This window comes from Mus musculus, chromosome 1, assembly GCF_000001635.26.
Source record: "Mus musculus strain C57BL/6J chromosome 1, GRCm38.p6 C57BL/6J".
In the NCBI taxonomy this organism is placed as follows: domain Eukaryota; kingdom Metazoa; phylum Chordata; class Mammalia; order Rodentia; family Muridae; genus Mus; species Mus musculus.
The window spans coordinates 155,375,101-155,397,130 of NC_000067.6; the positions used below are offsets into that span (position 1 = coordinate 155,375,101).

The 22,030-nt window shown below is 38.9% G+C and overlaps 1 protein-coding gene across 1 annotated transcript in view; it reads right to left on the bottom strand.

Moving 5' to 3' along the window:
* The window catches only part of Xpr1 (xenotropic and polytropic retrovirus receptor 1), a 141,788-nt gene that overhangs the window by 99,444 nt on the left and 20,314 nt on the right, over positions 1–22,030 (bottom strand). The window contains exon 2 of the mRNA NM_011273.2: positions 9,511–9,562. Coding sequence (NP_035403.1) covers positions 9,511–9,562 — 52 coding nt within the window. The remainder of the gene's footprint in view (positions 1–9,510; positions 9,563–22,030) is intronic.

Sequence of the window (22,030 nt, forward strand, 5' to 3'; positions counted from 1 at the left end):
ACATCAATACATTTAATTCGTATTTTAAAAAAGAAAAAAACTGTCCCAATTAAGTACATGAAAAACATTTGAGTATGTCCAACATATAGTGCTGATAAAAACTCCGACAAAGCAGGAACAGAACTTCCTTAATGCATATAACAAAACATTAACACCAACATCACCCATCCATCATGTGCCCATATTCATTCCTAGGAGCTTATGGAACAAAGTGATAGCCAAGAAATACAAAATGAATTTGAAGCCCAAGTACTAATAATAATACCTGTAGCGTTAAATTAAAATGCCACACTGAAAGCTGAGTCATCTTCTTGTAAGGCAAGTGCATTGAAAGAACTTGATAACAGCAAGCCCACTTACAAATCCTTAGATTTGCCCCTTATTGTCTCATATTTATTACAAGAAAAAAAAATTGTGGTCCTCTAGGACTGAAACTTGACTTGACTCCCAGAACAAAAGGTTTGAGAGGCCAGGGTCATTATTAGTCTTGGAGCAAAAGATCTAAATCCCATCAGGAGCCTTGCTGATCAACAAAATTAATTAGTTGACAGCTACTGTGGCCTCAACAACACAAACCAAAGGAAGTATAATGAAAATTAAATTACAATCAGTCACACGCAATAAGGTAACAATCTTCCTGGGGAGACAGGCAAATAACATTCAAGTAAACATGGGCAACAGGTGCCACAAGCCAATCCACTATGAGGCTTCTGCAAAATGCCAGGCATCGCTTGCTATTGGTCAAAGCTGGGTCAGCTTTGTGTGGACAGCACTATGTATGTAGACTACATCACTGAGTGCTTCCTACCTCTTACTCTCTCACCATGGAGCAGCAGAAAGAAAGATTACTTTACCACTTTTCATTATTTTATCTATTTGTATTACCAAATCTCTGTTTTCCTCCATAATGTTTGATTTCTCATAACGGACCACTCGCATGTTTCCTTATGTATTTAAAGACATACAAATACCAGACAGAGGTGGCACATGCCTTTAATTCCAGCACTCAGGAAGCAGAGGCAGGCAGACTGCTGAGTTTTAGACCAGCCTGATCTACAGATAGAATTCCAGGATAGCCAGGGCTACACAGAGAAACCCTGTCTTGGAAAACCAATACATACATGCTCATGCACACGTACGTATTCATGCACACATGCACATGTAGTAATATCTATAAAGACTTTCCTCTGAGGTAGCCTAATCTAAAAGTTTGGGTGATGGTTTGCAGTTCTCCAGGCCTCACCAGGCACTTTGTTTAGAGATCAGTGTGATGTGAATGACAAGAGACTGTGTCAGTTATTATAGTAACCTGAACATTTTTTTTTTTTGAGGGAAAGCTAAGTTAGACAGAGTCTTGGATGTAGCACCAGGCTAAGTTTCAATTTACCATAGCCCAGGCTGGCTTCAAATCAGGATCTTCCTGCCTCCATTTCTGGGCCACTACATTTAAGTGTACACTGTAATTTCATTCATTTTTCTGCTTTAGCTACACAGTACATAACGCAAGCTACATTAAAACATGTATGATGATACAGGTCACCCATAGACTCCTTAATGATAAAAAAGGGCATGACTTTTAGCAGGGTCTTAAAGAAGTAGAAGTTGCTGGTAGCATTTCCTGAGAAAGCACATTCTATAAGACAGAACTAAGCATGCATGAATGTTAAAAATGCAAAGTAATTAGTTTAGCCAAAGATCACAACTGTGGTGCTGACTACATTCACAGTACATGTGAAAGCAATACAGAGGCCAACGACTACACTAACTTTGCCAAAAGTACAATTATTTCTACATAAATTCAAATCTGTTTAACATGATACAACAGCATAAAGTCAAAGTTAATATGTCAGGCAACAAAATGATTTGACAAGTTCCACAGTTACTAATTACTGTAGGGTTTTTGTTTTGTTTTGTTTGTAACTTGCTTCTTAATTACAATTGTTTTTGAGACACAGTCTAGCTGAGGTTTGACCTTGAACTCACAATCTTCCTGACTCAGTATCCCAAAGTGCTAATGAAGTGGTTTTTGTTTGGTGTCTGTCTCTGTGCCTAGAAAGCCCTCTTTTATAGCTGTGTAAAAATGTTAGCTAGGCTTCAAGATCCGAGTAAAAGCCCACCTCCTCCACTAAGCATTCTCTTACTGCTTCACTCATACGGATGAGGTGTTGTTGTGGTCACTGGATAAAATTCCCATGAAGATATCTTCCTAATCTACAATATTATTTTTGTATTCTTGATTTTTTTTCTGTCATAACATTATTCTCTTAATCTACTTCCCACGTCATAAGTGAATCATCACATTGTTTTAAATGAAAAGTAGCTACAGTCTTAAATGATGACAACATATTTTACTAACACAAGGGATCTGTACATTTTATTTCTTACAGTGAAAACAAAAATATGAAAATAATGCATTGTACAATATGAATCTTTTGTGAAAAGAAATGAACACAACCAGTTATTTTTTTCTTATTATAATTTCTTTATAGGAAACCTAATAAAAACTTCATATTCTAAAGTTGCACAATGATTACAGAAGAATAGAACTCTAAAATATATTTATCAAACTAAGTCAGAGCATAGATATTTCAACCTGGAGAAAGGTTCGTGTGCCTCTGGTGTATATGTAAAATTAATTGCATGTGATAACACACCAATATAAATTCAATTTCCCTTTCCAATCCCACTGACTGCACCTCTTGTAACAAGCATAGAGCAGGTCAGTTTCTCATCAGGAGCCACAAATTGCCACTCAATCTCTTAGGTGATAAACAATGTTTCACGTCTTACCCTATGACTAAGAAAATGAAATTTTAATCAATATGTATTCCCCATCCCCAAGACTCCAGTCCTAAAGAACTGTGCTTGTGGTTGCTATGCTTGACAATATTATCCAATCTAAAAAAAAAAAAAAAAAAAAAGTCACATTTCAATTGAATCACACTTTTCAAATCCAAAGTAGTCTTACTAAAAAATCTAACATTTAACAAAAAAAGTATTTTGTTTTTTAAACAGATACACATGTATTTTCCTTTGCATGTTTTCAGGTATATATGCAAGTATTCATTCTAATGAATAGCCCAGCAGCAGTGATACATTCAAATACATACCCATTTGTAAACTGTGAGTTCCTAAACAAACAAAACCTTCCTGGTACCCACTGAAAGAGCTAAGAAACCATGATAAAATGGCAAGATCTGGGTCCCAGACTAGAATTAAGTGTGATCAGTTTATCATATAGAAAGGCTATGGAAGACTATATATAGGATTATATCAAAAGGTCTTTGGAAATGACATAAAAGAGACTCCCAATGGCAAATGATGAGAATGTGATAATTAATAAGCATAAAACCACACTGGACCAAAACATACATATGCTTAGATATATGGATTTGCTAAAATACTTTTAAAATAAAATATTTCACCGTTAATTTGGGGAAAATGGTAGATAGCTAAGATTAATTTTTTAAATTGTAAATAAGCACAAAGAAACAATTACACTACATTCTTAGACAAGCCACTGAGAGGTAAGTTTCTCTTCCTAGAACTCTAGCTAGTGACTATAGGCTCATTACAATAGAACCACTCTGTACCTCTTCATCAATGGAGCTAGTGCTAGGCTACTGTCATAAATACCTAGTAACATTAGTACAAAGCAAGAGAAGAGAACTCTGAATTATCATGTGTGTGTAACTTCCAGAACTAATAGAGAATAAATTTCTGTTGTTTTAAGCTGTCCAGTTTGTGGTAAACTATACAGCAGCCAAAATAAATTATTTTTGAAAAGATCTACTTCTAAGTTTTACCCTTTAAAAATAAGTTCTACTAAATGAGTTTTAAAGTTTGATAACGAATGATTTTGAGGAAATGTCCTGCACTCAGTTGTAAACACGCAGCGTCATCAGGGTTATGGGGGAGATCCTCGGGCTCCTTTGTTTCCTTCGGGTACAGTTACCATGGATGTTTAGTGAAGAAGGGACATCAAGAGAGGTGTAACAAGGCATGGAGTTATGAGCAGGGAGCAGTTTGTCAGCACTTGCACAAAACGTTTTACCTGAAGCTATCACATCTATGTGCCTGGTATGTTAACATTTTCTCTACAGTACTGACTACACCAATAATTCCCATTTTTCTGGGGCTTTTGTTTGTTTGTTTTGTTTCCTTTGTTTCATTGTTTGATGTTTTGTAGTTATTCCTTCTTTATTTGATGACCCTCCTTCAAACAATTTTTAAATAAAAGAAGGGTGAGTTCAGAGCCACTGCCACTCTCTAAAGCCAGGGCTTCCTATCTACCTCACCCAGCTCTGGCTGAAGGCCTTTACACCATGGCTTCTCCCCAGCAGACTGTTGCAAAGCCACCAGAGGTGTAGTACACTCCAGGAACAACTGGTTACAGAAGCTGCTAGAAAGACTAGTCCCTCTAGTGGAGCGGTGGAGAAACCTCCACCTTACAGGCTTGCTACTGTGGCTCTCACCAAAATTCACAAATTACCATTCCAGCCTCTGGTGTGAAAAACTGATCCAGGCTTCAAAACAGAGCTAGCCAACTGGTACTTTGCAGAAGGCAAGTAGCCTCTTTGAAGATACCAACCTGTGTGCCACCCATGCCAAAATATACCAACTATCCCAGGAGATACCCACCTCGCCCAGCCATCTCCATAGAGAACATGCTTAAGAATACACTGAGGAAAACAACTGAATCTAAATAATTTTTTCCTACTCTTCTATTACTGATAGTTCTAAGTGTTAGATTTTTCCATCCCATGGGGTCAAAAAGTACCTAAGTTTATCAAAATAGAGGACAAAAATAATCAAGATATTGGCTGTGGTTAAATTTGTGTGTCAATTTTTAATATAAATAAGTTATGTAAATCATTAGCACAAGTCAAAATGTTTTAGTACATTTCAAAATTAGAAACAATTATAAATAAACTTGCTGTATTGGTTTTTCCCATCACTGTGATAAAATACTCTGACTTAAACACAACTTAAAGGAGAAAGGGCCTGATTTCGTTCTCAGTTCTATCTGTTGGTGATTATAGTCTAGCACAGCCTGGAAGTCACAGTCAAGACAGCGTGAGTGAGGAAGCTGGTCACAAGACACCACAATCAGGAGCATAGAGTAACTTGTAACATGCAAGCAATCTCGGCTCAGCTCCCTTTCTTCACTTAGACTGCTCAGTCAGGTTGTGTCTGTCCACAGTTAAAATGAGTCTTCTCAGCTAGGTGTAGTGATATTTGGCTTTAATTACAGCACTCAGGAGGCAGAAATAGATCTCTGTGAGTTCAAGGCCAACCTGATCTATATAGTGAGTTCCAGGACAGCCAGGGCTACACAGCAAGACCTTGTCTCAAAATCAAAACAAAACAAAACAAAACAAACAAACAAAGATGGGGCTTCTTACATCTACTGATGTAATTAAAACAGCCCTTCACAGGCATGCCCAGATACCCACCTCCCAGGTGATTCTTAGTCTTTCAAGAGGAGAACTAATATCAACTATCATATAACTACTACTGTTTTCTGGATAAAGCCAGCATTTGGATTTTTTAAAGATTTGTAAAATTTTTATTTTTATTGATGTACGTTTGTGTATGTACACACGTGCGTAAGCACATACCATAGCAATGTATGTAGAAGGTCAAAGAACAACTTTCAGGAGTAAGTTCTCATTTCAACCTTTATATGGATTATGGAGACCAAACAGGTCATGAGGGCTACACAGCACCTGCTGAGCCATCTTGTTAGCTCTGGATAATTTTTTTAAACATCAATTTTGTACTGATGGACAGACAACAAATGGTGGTTGTAACATTCTTATCACACAGTAGAAGTTCCGTTCATTCACTATATTTTTCTAAGTGACTTGTCCTACATGCAAGTATGTCTTTCACATTGTCTGTTCTGCTACTGTGAGAAAACAGAACTGTGTGATTACAGTGACTCTGCGTGTTATCCTCAAAGTCTTTACTCTGCAGGATCACCAAGATTAAAAATCTGCATTAGAAACATTTCATTTCCTCTTGCATCCCATCTATAGTCTATTCAGTTGCATTTATTTTTATAATAGAATTCTGTTACCTATTTTATATGATTAGCTAATGTCTAAGAATGAGCATTAAATTATCTCTAATTCACTTTCTGTTAATATTCCTATAGTTATTCCTTCTGCTGGAACAGTAATGTTATTTGTTCTTTGGATGCACTTTATTATTGAAACACACTGAGGTTGGTGGCATCTTCCAAGAACATACAAGTCCAGCTTTCTAGGGAACAATCATTTTCACCTGGAAGCTGTCACTTCATAATGTAAATAAAATGAACATGTAACCTTTTTCCAGTATAAATATGGAATAAGGATAAATAAGACATAACCTGAATTCTACTTCATGACTCAGAGTATCAATCAGAACTTTATGTCCTTTCTAACAGAACGTAGTGAAAGATTTTTTTTAAATCTTTAAAGAAATAATAGATGGTCTCAATTTCTAATTCTTAGTCATTTATTTCTTTATAGCTCTCAAAGTTGCTAGAAATAATCTGAGCATTCCATTACCACTCCATGGTTTAATCTTCTCATACAACAAATTCATCAACAGCAAAAGGATGTTTGAAAACATAATGACAAAATAACACCAACCAAAACCAGAACAGCTTCTCTTTGTAGCTACCAGCTTAAAAGGTAGCAGATTAATACAACTTTCTTTTATAAATGCCAAAGATTTTATTTTTTAGGTCATAAAACTATGAAATAATTTCCAGAGATAATAAGACAACCTAACAAAAAGGGAAATGGAGACTATGAGACTAGATTATAAACACCATGAAAAGTAATATACCATGAATGTACACTTGATAATAACCCTACACATGCAGAAACTACTTCAAGAATTTTAGAAATGCACTCCAATCTTCAGAAGAAAAAAGGGCTCACATCTGTTCAAAACAACAAAGATCTAGGGACAGAGGTGAGACACAAGAAAATGCCTGAAGTGGACTCTGTTCATTCAAGCAGATAATCAAACTGAATTATTTACAAGCACACTTTTATCTTCAATACCAGTCAGAGCTCAATCCTAAGGAGCTTAGTGAAACTGTAACACATCTGCTAATCAAAAACAAACCAATCGAAAGTGAAATGTTCCAACAAAATCCATGAATAAGACTGGAGAGAAAGTGGTGAGATTAAAGAAAAAAGGGTAGAAAAACAGAATAGTCTATCTCATAAACAGTGACTTACATCAAGTCATATATTTGTAAATGAACTAGCCATATTTAGCTAAGGTTGGCTAAAAGTATGTTTCCCACCAAGAGGAATGCATTACAAAACAGTGTGAAGAAAAGCCACCATTCTATGTTAATTCAACATCGTTTAAATTTTTAACTAGACTGGGTAAACAAATGCAAAAACAAAACAAAACAAAACAAACAAAACAAACAAAACTAACATAGAGGTGAAAGGAAGTTTTTTCTTTTATTTCTTGCTCCAAGTTGACCTTTCCTGAGGAACTAATATATATGTCTCATACACATTTAAAATTAAAACAAATTAATATTGGGTATGTGCGTGTGTGTGTGTGTGTGTGTGTGTGTGTGTGTGTGTGTGTGTAGCAGCACAAGCCACAGCACATGTGCGAAGGACAGAGAACAACTCTATAGAATTCATTCTTTCCTTTCACCCTAATGGGGTTCCAGGAACCAGACTCACATCATCTGGTTTGCATAGTGAGCTCCTTGACTCCGAAAGCCATTTCCATGACCCTCTCATGTGCACTTTGAAATTATTTTCTCTTCTGCCCTATCCTTGGAACTCTAGAAAACCTTAGCACTGAATCTACATTTAGCCTCTAGCAGCTGTATAAAACCTTATGGTATCTATTTTCTTTTAAAATAACATTTTCACTTTAGAATAGTTTTGAATTTACCAAAAAGTGACAATGAGTGTACAGAGCAGTCCCACACACCTCCACACATTCCCTGTCGATTTATATAACACTCGACCAGTCAGTAATAATGGCACACTATTATCAGCCAAAATCCATAATTTACTCAATTTCTCCAGCTTTTACTTTTTTCGATATTTGTGGTACTTGCTGTTATATAACTCCTTATAATACTTATTAAAAGCTTGCTCTAGTGCCAGATCACAGACTTCAAAGGTTGCATTTGGAGAACAGATAAACAGAAATTTTATAAATGTTCTTTAATCTTAGCAATAAGCTACAAACATTTAACATATCTAAATAACATAGTACGGTTATAACTTATACCCATAATAAGCATTTTAAAAATAATTGTCCATTAGATACTATTAAAAAAACATTCTTTATATGACCAGATGTGGTAACACATGCTTATAATACTAGTGTTCAGGAAGGAGAATCACTAGGATATGGCTCACAATCTATACCACACACACCCCACACCCAGGTTTGCTGAATGTGAGACATAACTGGTAATCACAAGTTTAAGATAAAAATATTCCTCTCTGGCACCAAAGTTTTTAACTCTATAAAACTTAAGGCCTATGTGGAACAGAAAAAGAAATTGAAGACATAAATACTTTTTATATATTATCTATTTCACCAAATATTTTCCCCAAAGCTTAGGGGCTGGTGAAAAAGCTCAGCAAGTGAAGACACTTACTGCCAAGTCTGACAACCTTAATTCAATCCCTGGAACCCACACAGTGACCTCTGTATAAGCATACAGTGGCATGCCCCACCACTGCAATACATAAATTTAAGAAAAATGTTGAAGCTAAGATCCTCTCTTAAACTTTGTTATTAAACTTCATGTACTGTATATACAGAAAAGTTGTGTGGCCTAACTATTATAAGCTTAGACTGGATGGATGGATGGACAGACGGATGGACATAAACACTGAGGGAGAAGGGCATCAGAGAAAACACTGGACTAAAGCAGTGTGATCGACAGTTCTAAGATGACGTGTTCATTGGGTGTTTGGTTTTGGTTTTGGTTTTGTCAGTGTGCTCCAGTCTCTGAGGCTTCAGTCCGTGACTGGCTAGCTCTGTTGTTTCTGGGCACGGCTCGTGGCAGGTCGCATCTGGTGAAGTACAGCAGCTCAGCTCATGGCAGAACACTAGTTGGCAGACTAGAAAGGTCTAGAACAAGGCCTGTCAATCCAGGACACATTCCCAGTGACTTGCTTGCTCCAAATAAGGCCCAGCCTACCAAAAACTTTCTACACTAGTGTCACCAGCTAGGATCAAGCCTTTATATATGAGTCTATGGGAGGCACTTCATATCCAAACAATAGCAGATGATTCAAGAATATAGTATAAGATCCATCACAAGGCTGTATGTGAAGCAGACAAACAAAAGCTTAAATAAATAAATAAATAAATAAATAAATAAATAAATAAATAAATCCAAAACCAAAACACATATATAATAGAACAAATTACAGTATTCATTTCATAGCCCGGTGTTTAAAATATTTTTCCTTAAAAATAAGCCTATTCTGTGACTGAGTTAACTCAACTTACCTTCAACTGAAGGTGCCTGGTCCTGAGCTGAATACAGCATATCCTTGAATGCCTGTCAGAAAGAAAGAAAAATAATACATGAAATCACAAGTTAAAGTTATGCTGAAAGCATAGGCTGAACAATTCTTTCTCATTATCCAGTAACTACATTTAGTTTCCCAAATTAAGAATGTATTCAGGACTTCGGGTAACTTTAATAATCCATCAGTGTTGTACAATCCATAGGATGGCTACTCACTTATATATTAAAATGAAAGGGCATGGGAAAATGAAGACACACCTGAAAAATCAAATCCCTCTAGACTAAGAAAAATACCCTGAAGATGAGGCTGGGAGACTGGCTCTGTGGACAGACATGTGTTCCCAAGCCCAGTGACCTGAGTTCAGTCCCTGAACTCAAATACTAGAGAGAGAACCAACTCCCAAAATCTATTCTCTGAGCTCCACATGCCTGCATATGCACACTAAATAAATAGAGTGTAATAACAAAATTATCCTAAAGATAAACACTGGGCCTACATACATAGTAAATGTGAAAACTAGAAAAACTCTTTAGGCTGAGCTGGCCTAGAAGTTACAGCAACAATGGCTGTGCCTCCTGAATGCTGGGACTCCAGGCTTGCGCCACCATACCTATGCTCAGAAATCCTTCTATTTTAGATATACATCTTCATCAGTGAAACTCTGAAAACTTAGGACCAAAAAAAAAAAAAAACCAAAAAACAAAAAACAAAGATTTTATAGTTTTGTCCCCCAAATTGCAGAGTAGATTAGCTAACTACCACATTTAGGTAATTTGAGTAGTTAAAGTGTACTTTCTCAACATGTTGGTGGGGAACAGGAAAAAGCATTTCTCAAGCCAGAGAGATGATAGTTGCAGGTAAATGACCTGCCAGATGACCTGAGTTCAAACCCCAGGACCCACATGGTGGAAGGAGAGAACCAACTCCACAAGCTGTCCCTGACTTCCATAAGTAAACTGTGGCTCACGCTTCCCTCCCCTCAAGAAAAGAAAAGAAAATGTCTTAAAAAGCAAAAGACCACAATGGCTCAGCAGAGTACTAGCTGCTCTTCCAGAGATCCTGAGTTCAATTCCTAGCAACCACATGGTGCCCCACAATCATCTGTAATGAGATCTAATGCCCTCTTCTGGTGTTCATGTAGACAGAGTACTCACATAAAATAAATAAATCTTTTTTTTTAATTAGGTATTTAGCTCATTTACATTTCCAATGCTATACCAAAAGTCCCCCATAGCCACCCACCCCCACTCCCCTACCCACCCACTCCCCTTTTTTGGCCCTGGCGTTCCCCTGTACTGGGGCATATAAAGTTTGCGTGTCCCAATGGGCCTCTCTTTCCAGTGATGGCCGCCTAGGCCATCTTTTGATACATATGCAGCTAGAGTCAAGAGCTCCGGGGTACTGGTTAGTTCATAATGTTGTTCCATCTATAGGGTTGCAGATCCCTTTAGCTTCTTGGGTACTTTCTCTAGCTCCTTCATTGGGGGCCATGTGATCCATCCAATAGCCGACTGTGAGCATCCACTTCTATGTTTGCTAGGCCCAGGCATACTCTGACAAGAGACAGCTATATCAGGGTCCTTTCAGCATAATCTTGCTAGTGTATGCAATGGTGTCAGCATTTGGAAGCTGATTATGGGATGGATCCCCAGATATGGCAGTCTCTACATGGTCCATCTTTTTATCTCAGCTCCAAACTTTGTACCTCCTTCCAAGGGTGTTTTGTTCCCACTTCTAAGGAGGGGCAGAGTGTCCACACTTCAGTCTTCATTTTTCTTGAGTTTCAAGTGTGGAAACTCAAGAAAAATCTTTTTTTTTTTAAACACACTAATTTAAAGAAAAAAGAACTTCTTTTCTTCATATAGATAAAAAACACTTACCCATCAAGTGGATAAGGGTCCAGGGCTGAAGAACTAGTCATAAGCTTAGTGACTTTAACTAAATCAGCCAACTACTGCCAATTCCCAAACTGGTATATGACAGAGCTCTTCAACCTTATTATAATAACATTTGAGAGTATATAATTTAAGAGGAGGAGTTCTCAGCATCTCGAGTGGCATCTAGAGACACCAGCATCAATCCTCACCTCCCATCAGTGATGCTGCTAAATGTCTCCTGCAGGCAAAATCACGCTTCCCCAGAACCTCCTGCCCACACTTTTCAAGCATATAAATACTGAAAAAGCAGAAATATGCCTTCGTGGTCGCCTGCTCTCTTTACAGAGTATTCACATACAGCACACTACAATCTTCCCAAGTGAATTTACTATTTGCTGTGCTTTAATAATCAGTCTGTTGTTCCACATCTATCCAAGCCAAACTATATAGAGGCAAAAAAAAAGATCTCTGACAAAACAAGAAAAATTTAAATTCTTAGATTAATTCTTTATTCACTTTAATGAATGTTTCATAAAAGTATAAAAAAAACCTACCTATACAAGAACTTTAATGTCACATTTACGTGCAAAAATATTCAGTAAGATTCACTGTACAGCATTTGAGGCAATAACACAGCTGAGGTATAATAAAATGCCTATCTGGTCTTTATGTATAGCACTTAGCCAACACGCCTGAAACCTTTGAAATGTATTGTCTTTTACACACTAACATCACTCAAGGGATGGGGCTTGGAGGAGAACTTCAGACAGCTTCAGGAAGGAGACTAGTCAATGGAAATAATAAGTGACTGGAAATTTTATTAAACTTTCAGTCCTAGTTTCAAACCTCTGGGAAGGACAAAGTGTTGGAAATAAGTTTTATTTCCTCCCTATACATAGTCAACTATGCCTGTATAATGACGCCTCCCAAATGTGTAGAAAAAAGAGGCTTGGGAGGAAGGAAAAGAGTTATTTTAGTTCCTTTTCTACGACCTTGAAAACTGGAAATTGCTAGTCATATACACCAAAGGATGGGAGGATCAGTTCAACTTGTAGACTCTGATTTATGTTGACACTGAGTTTCTACTGGACTGAGTTTCTAGCCTGGTGTCCTCCAGAGCTATCTGCACAGCACCTACTGTCCCTCTTAAATGTCTCAAGGGTCCATTGTAGCACATGTGTTATTTATGTGGCAAACTCAAACACAAAATAGTATAAAGTATTTTCTTTGATCATAATATAACAAAATTAGAAATCAGAAAAAATAAAACTGCAAAATTCATAAAATGTAGAAATTGAACAATATTCCTTTAAACAACTCATAAATCAAAAAAATTATAAGTAAATTGGGAAAGGAAAACACAAATTTATGAGTCACAGTGAGAGTAGCTGCAGAGAGGGAAATTTATACCTACAATAGCTATAAAAGCTCAAGCCAACAACATAACTTTACAATCTAAGGAACTAGAAAGAAAAGAACAAACTAAATCAAAGGCTCCCAGAAGGAAATGCAATTATTAGAGTAAGCCAATGACAGAATAGGAAAACAAGAGAAAATCCAAGGAAAGCAAAGACACTTCTTTGACAATATTAACAAAACTAGCAAATCTTTAGCTACATGGACAAGAAAACTGAAGTTAGTAAAACCATAAATGGAAGGGAAGGCACTGCCACAGGTTCTATAGCAATAAGGTACTTATTACACTTATTACGGATGGATGGATGGAAGGAAGGAAGAAGGGGAGGAGGAAGGAAGGGAGGGCAGAAGGGAGGGAAGGGGGAAGGAGAGAGGGAAGAGAAGGAGGGGGTGGAGGGGGAGAAAAAGAACAAGTAAAAAAAAAAAAACATACACACACAAACTCCACAAATGAGTATCTCTATGAAAGGTAATGCAGACATTTTCAAGAATGGACTGGATGTCTAACTTCAGTGCACAGGGTTTGCCTAGCATGAATAAGATTGATTGCTACTATGGCCAGACATATCACTCACATACACACACCACCACCACACCAAAAAAATGCCATGCTGAGTCAAAGGACCTGAAGATGTATTTCTCCAAATAAGAGATACAAAGAGCTGACAGCCACATAAACAGATGCTAATTGTAAGAAGGCTACAAAACAAAGCCACAGCAAGATAGTGTTACTATCACAACAGCAACAGCTGTTCTTGGTAAAAATGTAGACAAACTGCATACAGTTGGTGGAATTGTTAGCAGGAATGTACAGTACTGGTGAGAATGAACAATGGAGACTGGGGCAATGGCCCAGTCGGCAAGTACTTGCTCCACAAGCCTGAAACCTGAGTCCAGCCACCCAGAACTCACATAAAAATGCCCTGCATAGCAGTGCACACAGGCAATCGTAGCACCTTGGAGACAGACACGAGGAGGATCCCGGGGATTTGTTATCCAGGCAATCTGTCAGAATCCACTAGGACCAGATTCAGTGAGACACCTACCTCACAAAATACAATGAGGAACAATAGAAAAGGACACCTGACATCAATCTCTAGCCTCCAAACGTGCACACACAAAAGCAAATAGACAGACAGACTGGATGGATGGATGGATGGGAAAGAGAGAGGGAGGGGAGGGGAGGGAAGGAAAAGAAAAGCAAGCAACAGTTATTTAGAAGCCAAAATATCTGAAAATAAGTATGTCTGAGAATCATTGATTTAGGAGATTGTTTTACATATGTGTTAAAGCTAAAGATATGATAGACACAGATACCAGTCAATACCTGTGTAAGTCATTTTTTCTCATTTCTGTGCTGCAACACTGCAACTTACATTTCGTCTTTACAATTTTATGAAATGACTCTCACAGCACCCTTACAGGCAATCTGCCCTGCCACAGGAGGCCCGGCTTCTATGGCCGTCTGGAATCTTCAAAGAAGCCCCTCTAAGTCCCTATGTCTAATAGTCTGCACGCATGCAAAACCAGCACCACATGCACAACACTGCCAAGTTCCGCTGTCAGCTCAAGTTGTAATCAGGCCCCCTTCTACCACAGCTGTAATATTTGAACATAGCAGTGCCCTCTGTACACCTTGGCAGCTGAACCTGGGGTAATACTTCCCTTGGCAATTGAGAAGGGCATTGAGGAGTCACAGGTCCTAGAGGGGAACTTCTACTATTCTGCTAAAGGGACACAGTATTCAACTGACTCCTAGTGACTTTCCATTATACCCATGGATAAATGCATCTTTCAAGCCTTGCTGGAACAGCTTTTACTTTCCGTACATGGTGATTAACACAGAGGCTCACAACTGGCCTAGTATATAGGTCTCCTCAATAGCATTCTCAATTTAGTCTCTCTCCTTTTAAGTTAATTTGTATTTTGGATGTTTTGTTTTGTTTTTGGAGAATTTTGTACAATGTGTTTCAATGCTATTCACCCTCCCTTCCTCAAATTCCTCCCAGATTTACATCCCCTTCCCTCCAGACCCAACTTTGTGTCCTTGTGTCCTCTTTTTTTTTCAAGTTCAATTTGTGCTGCCCATATACTCTTGGATACATGGTGTAGCACTGGAATGTGGTTAACTTACCAGGGGCTACAGTATTAAAAGAAAATTGTCTTTCTCTCTCCCAGAAGCTAACAATTGTTCCACACCTAGGGGTAGGATTATGTGCCCATCTCCCCTCCTCATGCTGGGATTTGGTCTGGTTTAAGCTTGCACAGATTTTGTACTTGTTGTCACAACACTATGAGTTCATATAAACAGCTGCATCACTGTGTGAACAGTCTTTATTGTTATCTCACCCATCCATCCTCCAACCCAAGTACCTTTCCTTGTTCCACTATTCCCCTCTGAGCTTTCATATGGCTACATTCTATCTCCCCTCATACAGTGGTTTGAAGGAAAATGTCCACCTAAAGTTCATACATTTGAATGCTTGATCCCTAGTAGATGGAACTGTTTGGGGAAGGATTCGGGTGTGGTCTTGTTAGAAGCTAGTATCAATGAGAGTGGGCTTTTGCAATGCCAGGCCCATAATATTCTCTTTCATTCATTCTCATTTATATCCTCCATCCCCTCTCCCTCCTTCCCTCCCATCCTCTCCTAACCCCCTCCCCACCTTTTACCCCCGCCGCCTGATGTGTGTAAATGAGCTTGTAAGCCCTCAACTACTGCTCCAGCACCATGCTTGCCTGCTTGTTGCCATGCTCCCTACCATGACAGCCATGGACTCATCCTCTGCAACTATAAGCAAGACCCAGTTAAATGCTGCCTTCCACAAACTGTCTTGGTCATGGTGTCTCTTCACAGCAACAGAAAGGAAACTGAGACAGCTCCCTTGAAGGCCCCCCATGGCCCCTTACTAATTTCCTGACACCTGAGGGTATTTCAAATGAAACACACATATCTGAAGATTCAAATACATACATGCAAGCAAAACACTCATAAAAACAGTATTTGTACTCTTATAAACTGGAGCCTTTGATGGGTGTGGTCTTGCCCTCAAGATACCTTTTCTATTGTCCCAGTGCAAAGTGCAAGGTTTCTCCTTCATTGCGCTGTCTCAACAACTGTCCACATTTTCTATGCAGCCTCCCTGCTTTCAGCTTTAAACCAATCATGCTTCTCTCACCAAAGGTTCTCAGCATCTTTCAGCTCCACTTGCTCCTTTTCTATAAGCCAGGGGGAGCGGAGTAAGCAGTAACCACACCACAGCTGAATGCTACCCTGGCTTAACATCTCCTCTACCAAACAAAATAGATTAGTACTTTTTGTCTTAAGTCTCGCTTAATTTACCAGAACTCAGGCAAACTGCAAACAGATTCTTTGCCAGCATTTAACACGAATGAATGGCCTCTAAACAACTCCCCAACAGAATCTTGTTCCCTTCAGAAACCTGTAAGCCCTCCATTGTCCACATTCCTCCTGGAATTCTGATTTTTTAAACTCCTCCCAAAATAGCCCAGTAAGCTCCACTTCAGCATACTTAGCTCCACATAGAGGGTTTGTCTCTAGTTCGTAGCTCTAAACACTTGTATATTTTTCCCACGAGTCAACTCCTAACAACCAACAACCCACATCATCAGCCTTAGCTGGGGAACAATCACATTCTGTGTACTAACTTTCTGTGTTACCTTGTGGTTGCTGTGACAAAAGCAACTTAGGGGGAAAGAGGCCAACGTGAGAGTTCATCTCAGTGGGAAGCACAGCAACAGGAGCAGGAGGTAGCTGGGCCCGTGACATCCACAGTCAGGAAGCTGTTACCCAGGCGACTTCCTCTTCTCTCTCCTCCTTCTCAGTCCAAAGCCCCAGCCCATGGGATGCTGCCACCAACTGTCATGATGGGTTTGCCTATTCATTTAAACCTTTCTTTTTTTGTTTTTGTTTTTGTTTTATTTTGTTTTGTTTTGTTTTTCGAGACAGGGTTTCTCTGTATAGCCCTGGCTGTCCTGAACTCACTTTGTAGACCAGGCTGGCCTCAAACTTAGAAATCCGCCTGTCCCTGCCTCCCAAGTACTGGGATTAAAGGTATGCGCCACCACACCTGGCCATTTAAATCTTTCTGGAAATGCCCTAACCAATACTCCCAGAGGTATGTCTTTTGGGTGAAAATAAATTCAGTCAAGCTACCCATGAAGATTACAATCAAAACTGCCAGGCATGGTGGCGCATGCCTGTAATCCCAGCACTTGGGAGGCAGAGGCAGGCAGATTTCTGAGTTCGAGGCCAGCCTGGTCTACAAAGTGAGTTCCAGGACAGCCAGGGCTACACAGAAAAACCCTGCCTCGAAAAACCAAAAAAAAAAAAAAAAAAAAAAAAAATTATAAAACTACTTAGATCTACTGAATGCCTACCATCAGATATCATAAACATTATAATTTACTATTTTAAAAGAAACTTACAAGTCTCTCTTAAGGATATGACTCCATTTAATCAAATAAAGGTATGAGACTCGCCGGGCAGTGGTGGCACATGCCTTTAATCCCAGCACTTGGGAGGCAGAGGCAGGTGGATTTCTGAGTTCGAGGCCAGCCTGGTCTACAGAGTGAGTTCCAGGACAGCCAGGGCTACACAGAGAAACCCTGTCAAAAAAAAAAAAAAATGAGACTCAGAAAGGTAATTAGAGTAGTTTGTCCAAGTATAGCTAAGTATCATTCACTTAGAAACCAACATTTCTTTAGGAAAGACAATAGCTCATGATTGGGAGTAGGATCTTATTTCCTAAAACAAACTTATTTTTAACCTCAAACTTTTCTGACTATTCCCATATAGTTCTAATCTTGTCCTGTGTCTTTAATTGTTTTTTGTTTTGTTTTGTTTTTTGTATAAGGTGTGGTAAATAGTCTCTGATGATCCTTGCTTCCTGGTGGGAACGCTCATGTGTAGGTCCCGCTAGTACTACAGACAGCAGGCTTGTGTAGGCAACTGAATATTGCAAAGACGCCAGGGTAGAACTTCGGAAGATAGATCATAAGATACGGTGTTTTTCTTCTTGTTCTGTCTAGTATCACCCACTCTGGAGAAAGCCAGCCAAGAAAACCTCAAGTATCAGGAACTCCATGTAGTAGAGCTGAGGCCTCATAAAAGTGTAGCACAATCCCACAAACTCTGCGGCTGAGACATCCCACACGCTGCTTTCTCAGCTCCTGATAAGACTCACAATTTCACAGAACTACCTGGGTAAGCTGCTCCCAAACTCTTGCCACACACAAACTGTGTGAGAGTTTTGTAACAACTTACCCATAGATAGATAAAGATCCAATTAATATGGCAATAATAGATTAATTGCCAATAGGTAATTAATATAACAAGCTAGATTTGAAAAAAAGTTATACAAGCAAATGTACCTGTTAATAGAGTGTAAATAACATCTTTGGTTCGTTCTGATCAAAACAACTTAAGTTTTTATTCCTATAAAATTAAGGACTATAGAAAAATAAGGTTGGAGAAGAGAGCAGGTTCAGTGGCTAAGAGCACTTGCTGCTCCTGCAGAGGACCTGAGCTCACTTCCCAGCATCCCCTCCTCATGACTCACAATTGCCTATAGCAGTAGCATCAGCTCCTGGAAATTCATCATCATCTTAAGGCCTCCATGGGTACCTGCATACACATGGTACACAGACATATACACAGGCACTCACATAAAACAAAACTAAAAGTTTAAATTAGAAAAAAAAGAAAAAAACAAACTAGTGGGGCTGAGTAGATGAGATGGGTCAGTGATGAAAAACACTGGCTGCTCCTCTAGAGGACCTGCTGTTGATTCCCAGCATACACATGGTGTATCAGAACCTACTGCGTATCCAGTCCTCATAGATGTGATGCCTCTTCTGGCTGTGGGTATCAGGCACATACATGAGGCAAGGAAATATACAGATAAAACACTCATACATATTAAATAAAATTATTTTGTTTAAAAATTAAAAATACAAAAAATATAGAAGGAAAACTGTAGCAACTTCAAGTTATTTATTTGAAAAAATACATTCCTATGTCAAAGCTACCACTACAACTTACACCAATTCAAATACCCTTGAAAAATCACTCACTCCCAAGCTAGAACAGGATCTGCAGAAGACTAAGACAACATTGCCTTCGTCTATGGACCTTATTCTGATAAAAAAATAAAACTGGTGAGATGCACTCTCCTACCCTTGAAATCTATACAGCTCATTCCTACACTCCTGAGCACAGAGCAATGTCATGACAACCTCTGTGAGCCACTGCATCTAACCTAGCACACGTTCAAAATATGCACTGATAAGCTATTCTGACTCACACTGATTTTAAGTGTTCTAGCTGATTATTAGTTTTACTAAACTATTTTACAGTGTTTCCAGTTTCATGAGATATCAAATTGAGAAGTGTTTCTCAGTAATCCCAAATTTCATTACCTTTTCTTTTTATACAAAATCCAAATCCCTTTCATTCACTGCACACAAAAAGTTTTTCAAGGCTTTGCTTTCTAGATTTCCTAAATGTACGTGTGTGTGTGTGTGTGTGTGTGTGTGTGTGTGTGTGTGTGTGTGTGTGTGTGTGTGTGTGTGTGTGTACTACTAAGACTATTCAATTTAGCATGTTAGATTTTGGTCAAATATAATAGTTTCACCATGTAACACTGCTAACTGCTCTTCTAAGTAAAAAGCTGTCATTTTATGTGGGGGAAAAGCCAAAAAGTAAAAATAAACTCAAAAGGGAACTAAATTTTACAATGTTAGTGCCTATATGCCTATAAATTCTTTTTAATTCAGGGGTCTCAGACTACTTCATGACTCAAAATTAAGAAATTAAGCATTATCTGTAAGATACTGTTTCCTGCAAACTTTACTACTACACTTCAAGAAATGTTAAAATAGTTGTGTTACTAGAATTCTACTTCGGCAGACCTGAGCTGCTGTCAGGATGCACTGTTATTTTATGTATCGTACAAAGGGAAAGCATGCTGGCAGGAATAGGATGGATCCCAACGTGGAATATGTGAATGTAGCAGCGCCACTGTTGCTGTTAGTTTAGGAAATGCACGGGAACAGGAACTTCCATTTTTAAGAGCTTATGAAGCTAGACACCTGGCATCTGCTCAGCTGGGGTGAGGACACTGGCTGCATCAAAGCATGACAGATGGTCCTGTGTCAGAGCACATGTAACAGGCAAAGAGCACATGATGACATAGGAAGCCAGGGAGCAAGCCGGCCTAGCTTAGTCTTTTTATAGCAATGTTCTCATAAGAACTAGCCTGAATCACATGAGAACTACATTAATCTACATTAATCTCTCCCAAACATGGAATCCTCGATGACCTAAACACCCTTAAGAGGGCACACCTCTTAAAAGTTCTAAAACTTCATGCCACCACCAGAAACCACAGCTCCAGCACATAAGCTTTGGCACATCCCAAGCACAGTAAATGGAGTCTAAAGCATTGTTACATCTAATTCTCACAGCAATTCTACCAAGGCAAATGCACTCATTATGTACGTATCCAGACGTGTCTATGTGCTATTTATATTTATCCATTCATTTCATTTCATTTCATTTCATATTTCCCTCATAAAAAGGCCTCCTTGGGATCTACAGCTCATGGATGAGACAATTGTGACACAGATGAGCACAATGACCTGCCCTAGCTGAGCTACCTCAATTTCGACTTCAGTGATGTCAAAAATCAACTTTTTGTTTTTAGATGGGATTTCTCTGTGTAGCCTGGCTGTTCTGGAACTTGCTCTGTAGACTAGGCTGGCCTTAAACTCTGCCTGCCTCTGCCTCCTGAGTGCTGGGCCTAAAGGCATTTGCCACCACTGTCCTGACAAAAATCAATGTATTTTCTTTTTTTTTTAAAGATTTTTTTCCATTTTTTATTAGGTATTTAGCTCATTTACATTTCCAATGCTATACCAAAAGTCCCCCATACCCACCCACCCCCACTCCCCTACCCACCCACTCCTCCTTTTTGGCCCTGGCGTTCCCCTGTACTGGGGCATATAAAGTTTGTGTGTCCAGTGGGCCTCTCTTTCCAGTGATGGCCGCCTAGGCCATCTTTTGATACATATGCAGCTAGAGTCAAGAGCTCCGGGGTACTGGTTAGTTCATAATGTTGTTCCACCTATAGGGTTGCAGATCCCTTTAGCTCCTTGGGTACTTTCTCTAGCTCCTCCATTGGGAGCCCTGTGATCCATCCATTAGCTGACTGTGAGCATCCACTTCTGTGTTTGCTAGGCCCCGGCATAGTCTCACAAGAGACAGCTACATCTGGGTCCTTTCAGCAAAATCTTGCTAGTATATGCAATGGTGTCAGCGTTTGGATGCTGATTATGGGGTGGATCCCTGGATATGGCAGTCTCTACATGGTCCATCCTTAAAGATTTATTTATTTATTATATGTAAAGTACACTGTAGCTGTCCTTAGACACTCCAGAAGAGGGTGTCAGATCTCGTTACAGATGGTTGTGAGCCACCATGTGGTTGCTGGGATTTGAACTCTGGACCTTCGGAAGAGCAGTCAGGTACTCTTATCAACTGAGCCATCTCACCAGCCCCCAATCAATGTATTTTCTAACATCACCCTATTAAGAACCAGATTTTTTGCTCCAGAGGCAGAATCTGGTAGATCCCTGTAAGTTCCAAGCCCACAGTAAGCTCTAAGCCAGCCAAGGCTACATGGTAAGACCATCTTTGAAATTTAAAAAAAAAAAATTAAATTTTAAAGGCCCTTAGTACAATGCATTCAAATCATATAGAAAATATTTTTGGTCCTTTCTAAGAAATATCAATAGTAGAACACTTTGAGACATTCATCTTTCAAAGCATAAGCTTAAAGATATATGCATAGACCATGTAATTATATGTGCCAATTCTTCTGTTTATTGGTAGTTTTGTTACCCACTATTATAAAAATATTAGAAAAATGGAAAAGATCAAAAACCTAGTGCTAAACACTGGCTCACTGAGTAAGAAAAACAAAAAGTTCTCTAAACTAATCCCCAAAGACAAACGCAATGTTCCCTCCATTGCTGGCTACCTTCAGCCTCCTTTACTCTTCTAAATCGCTCTTCCTCACTGTGTCAGAGCTCGCTGACACTTAGTCATTTTAAAAGAAGTTTAAAGCTTCCATGTGAAATAAGATTAACAATCTTGCTCCTCTTCCTCCTCCTTCTCTTCCT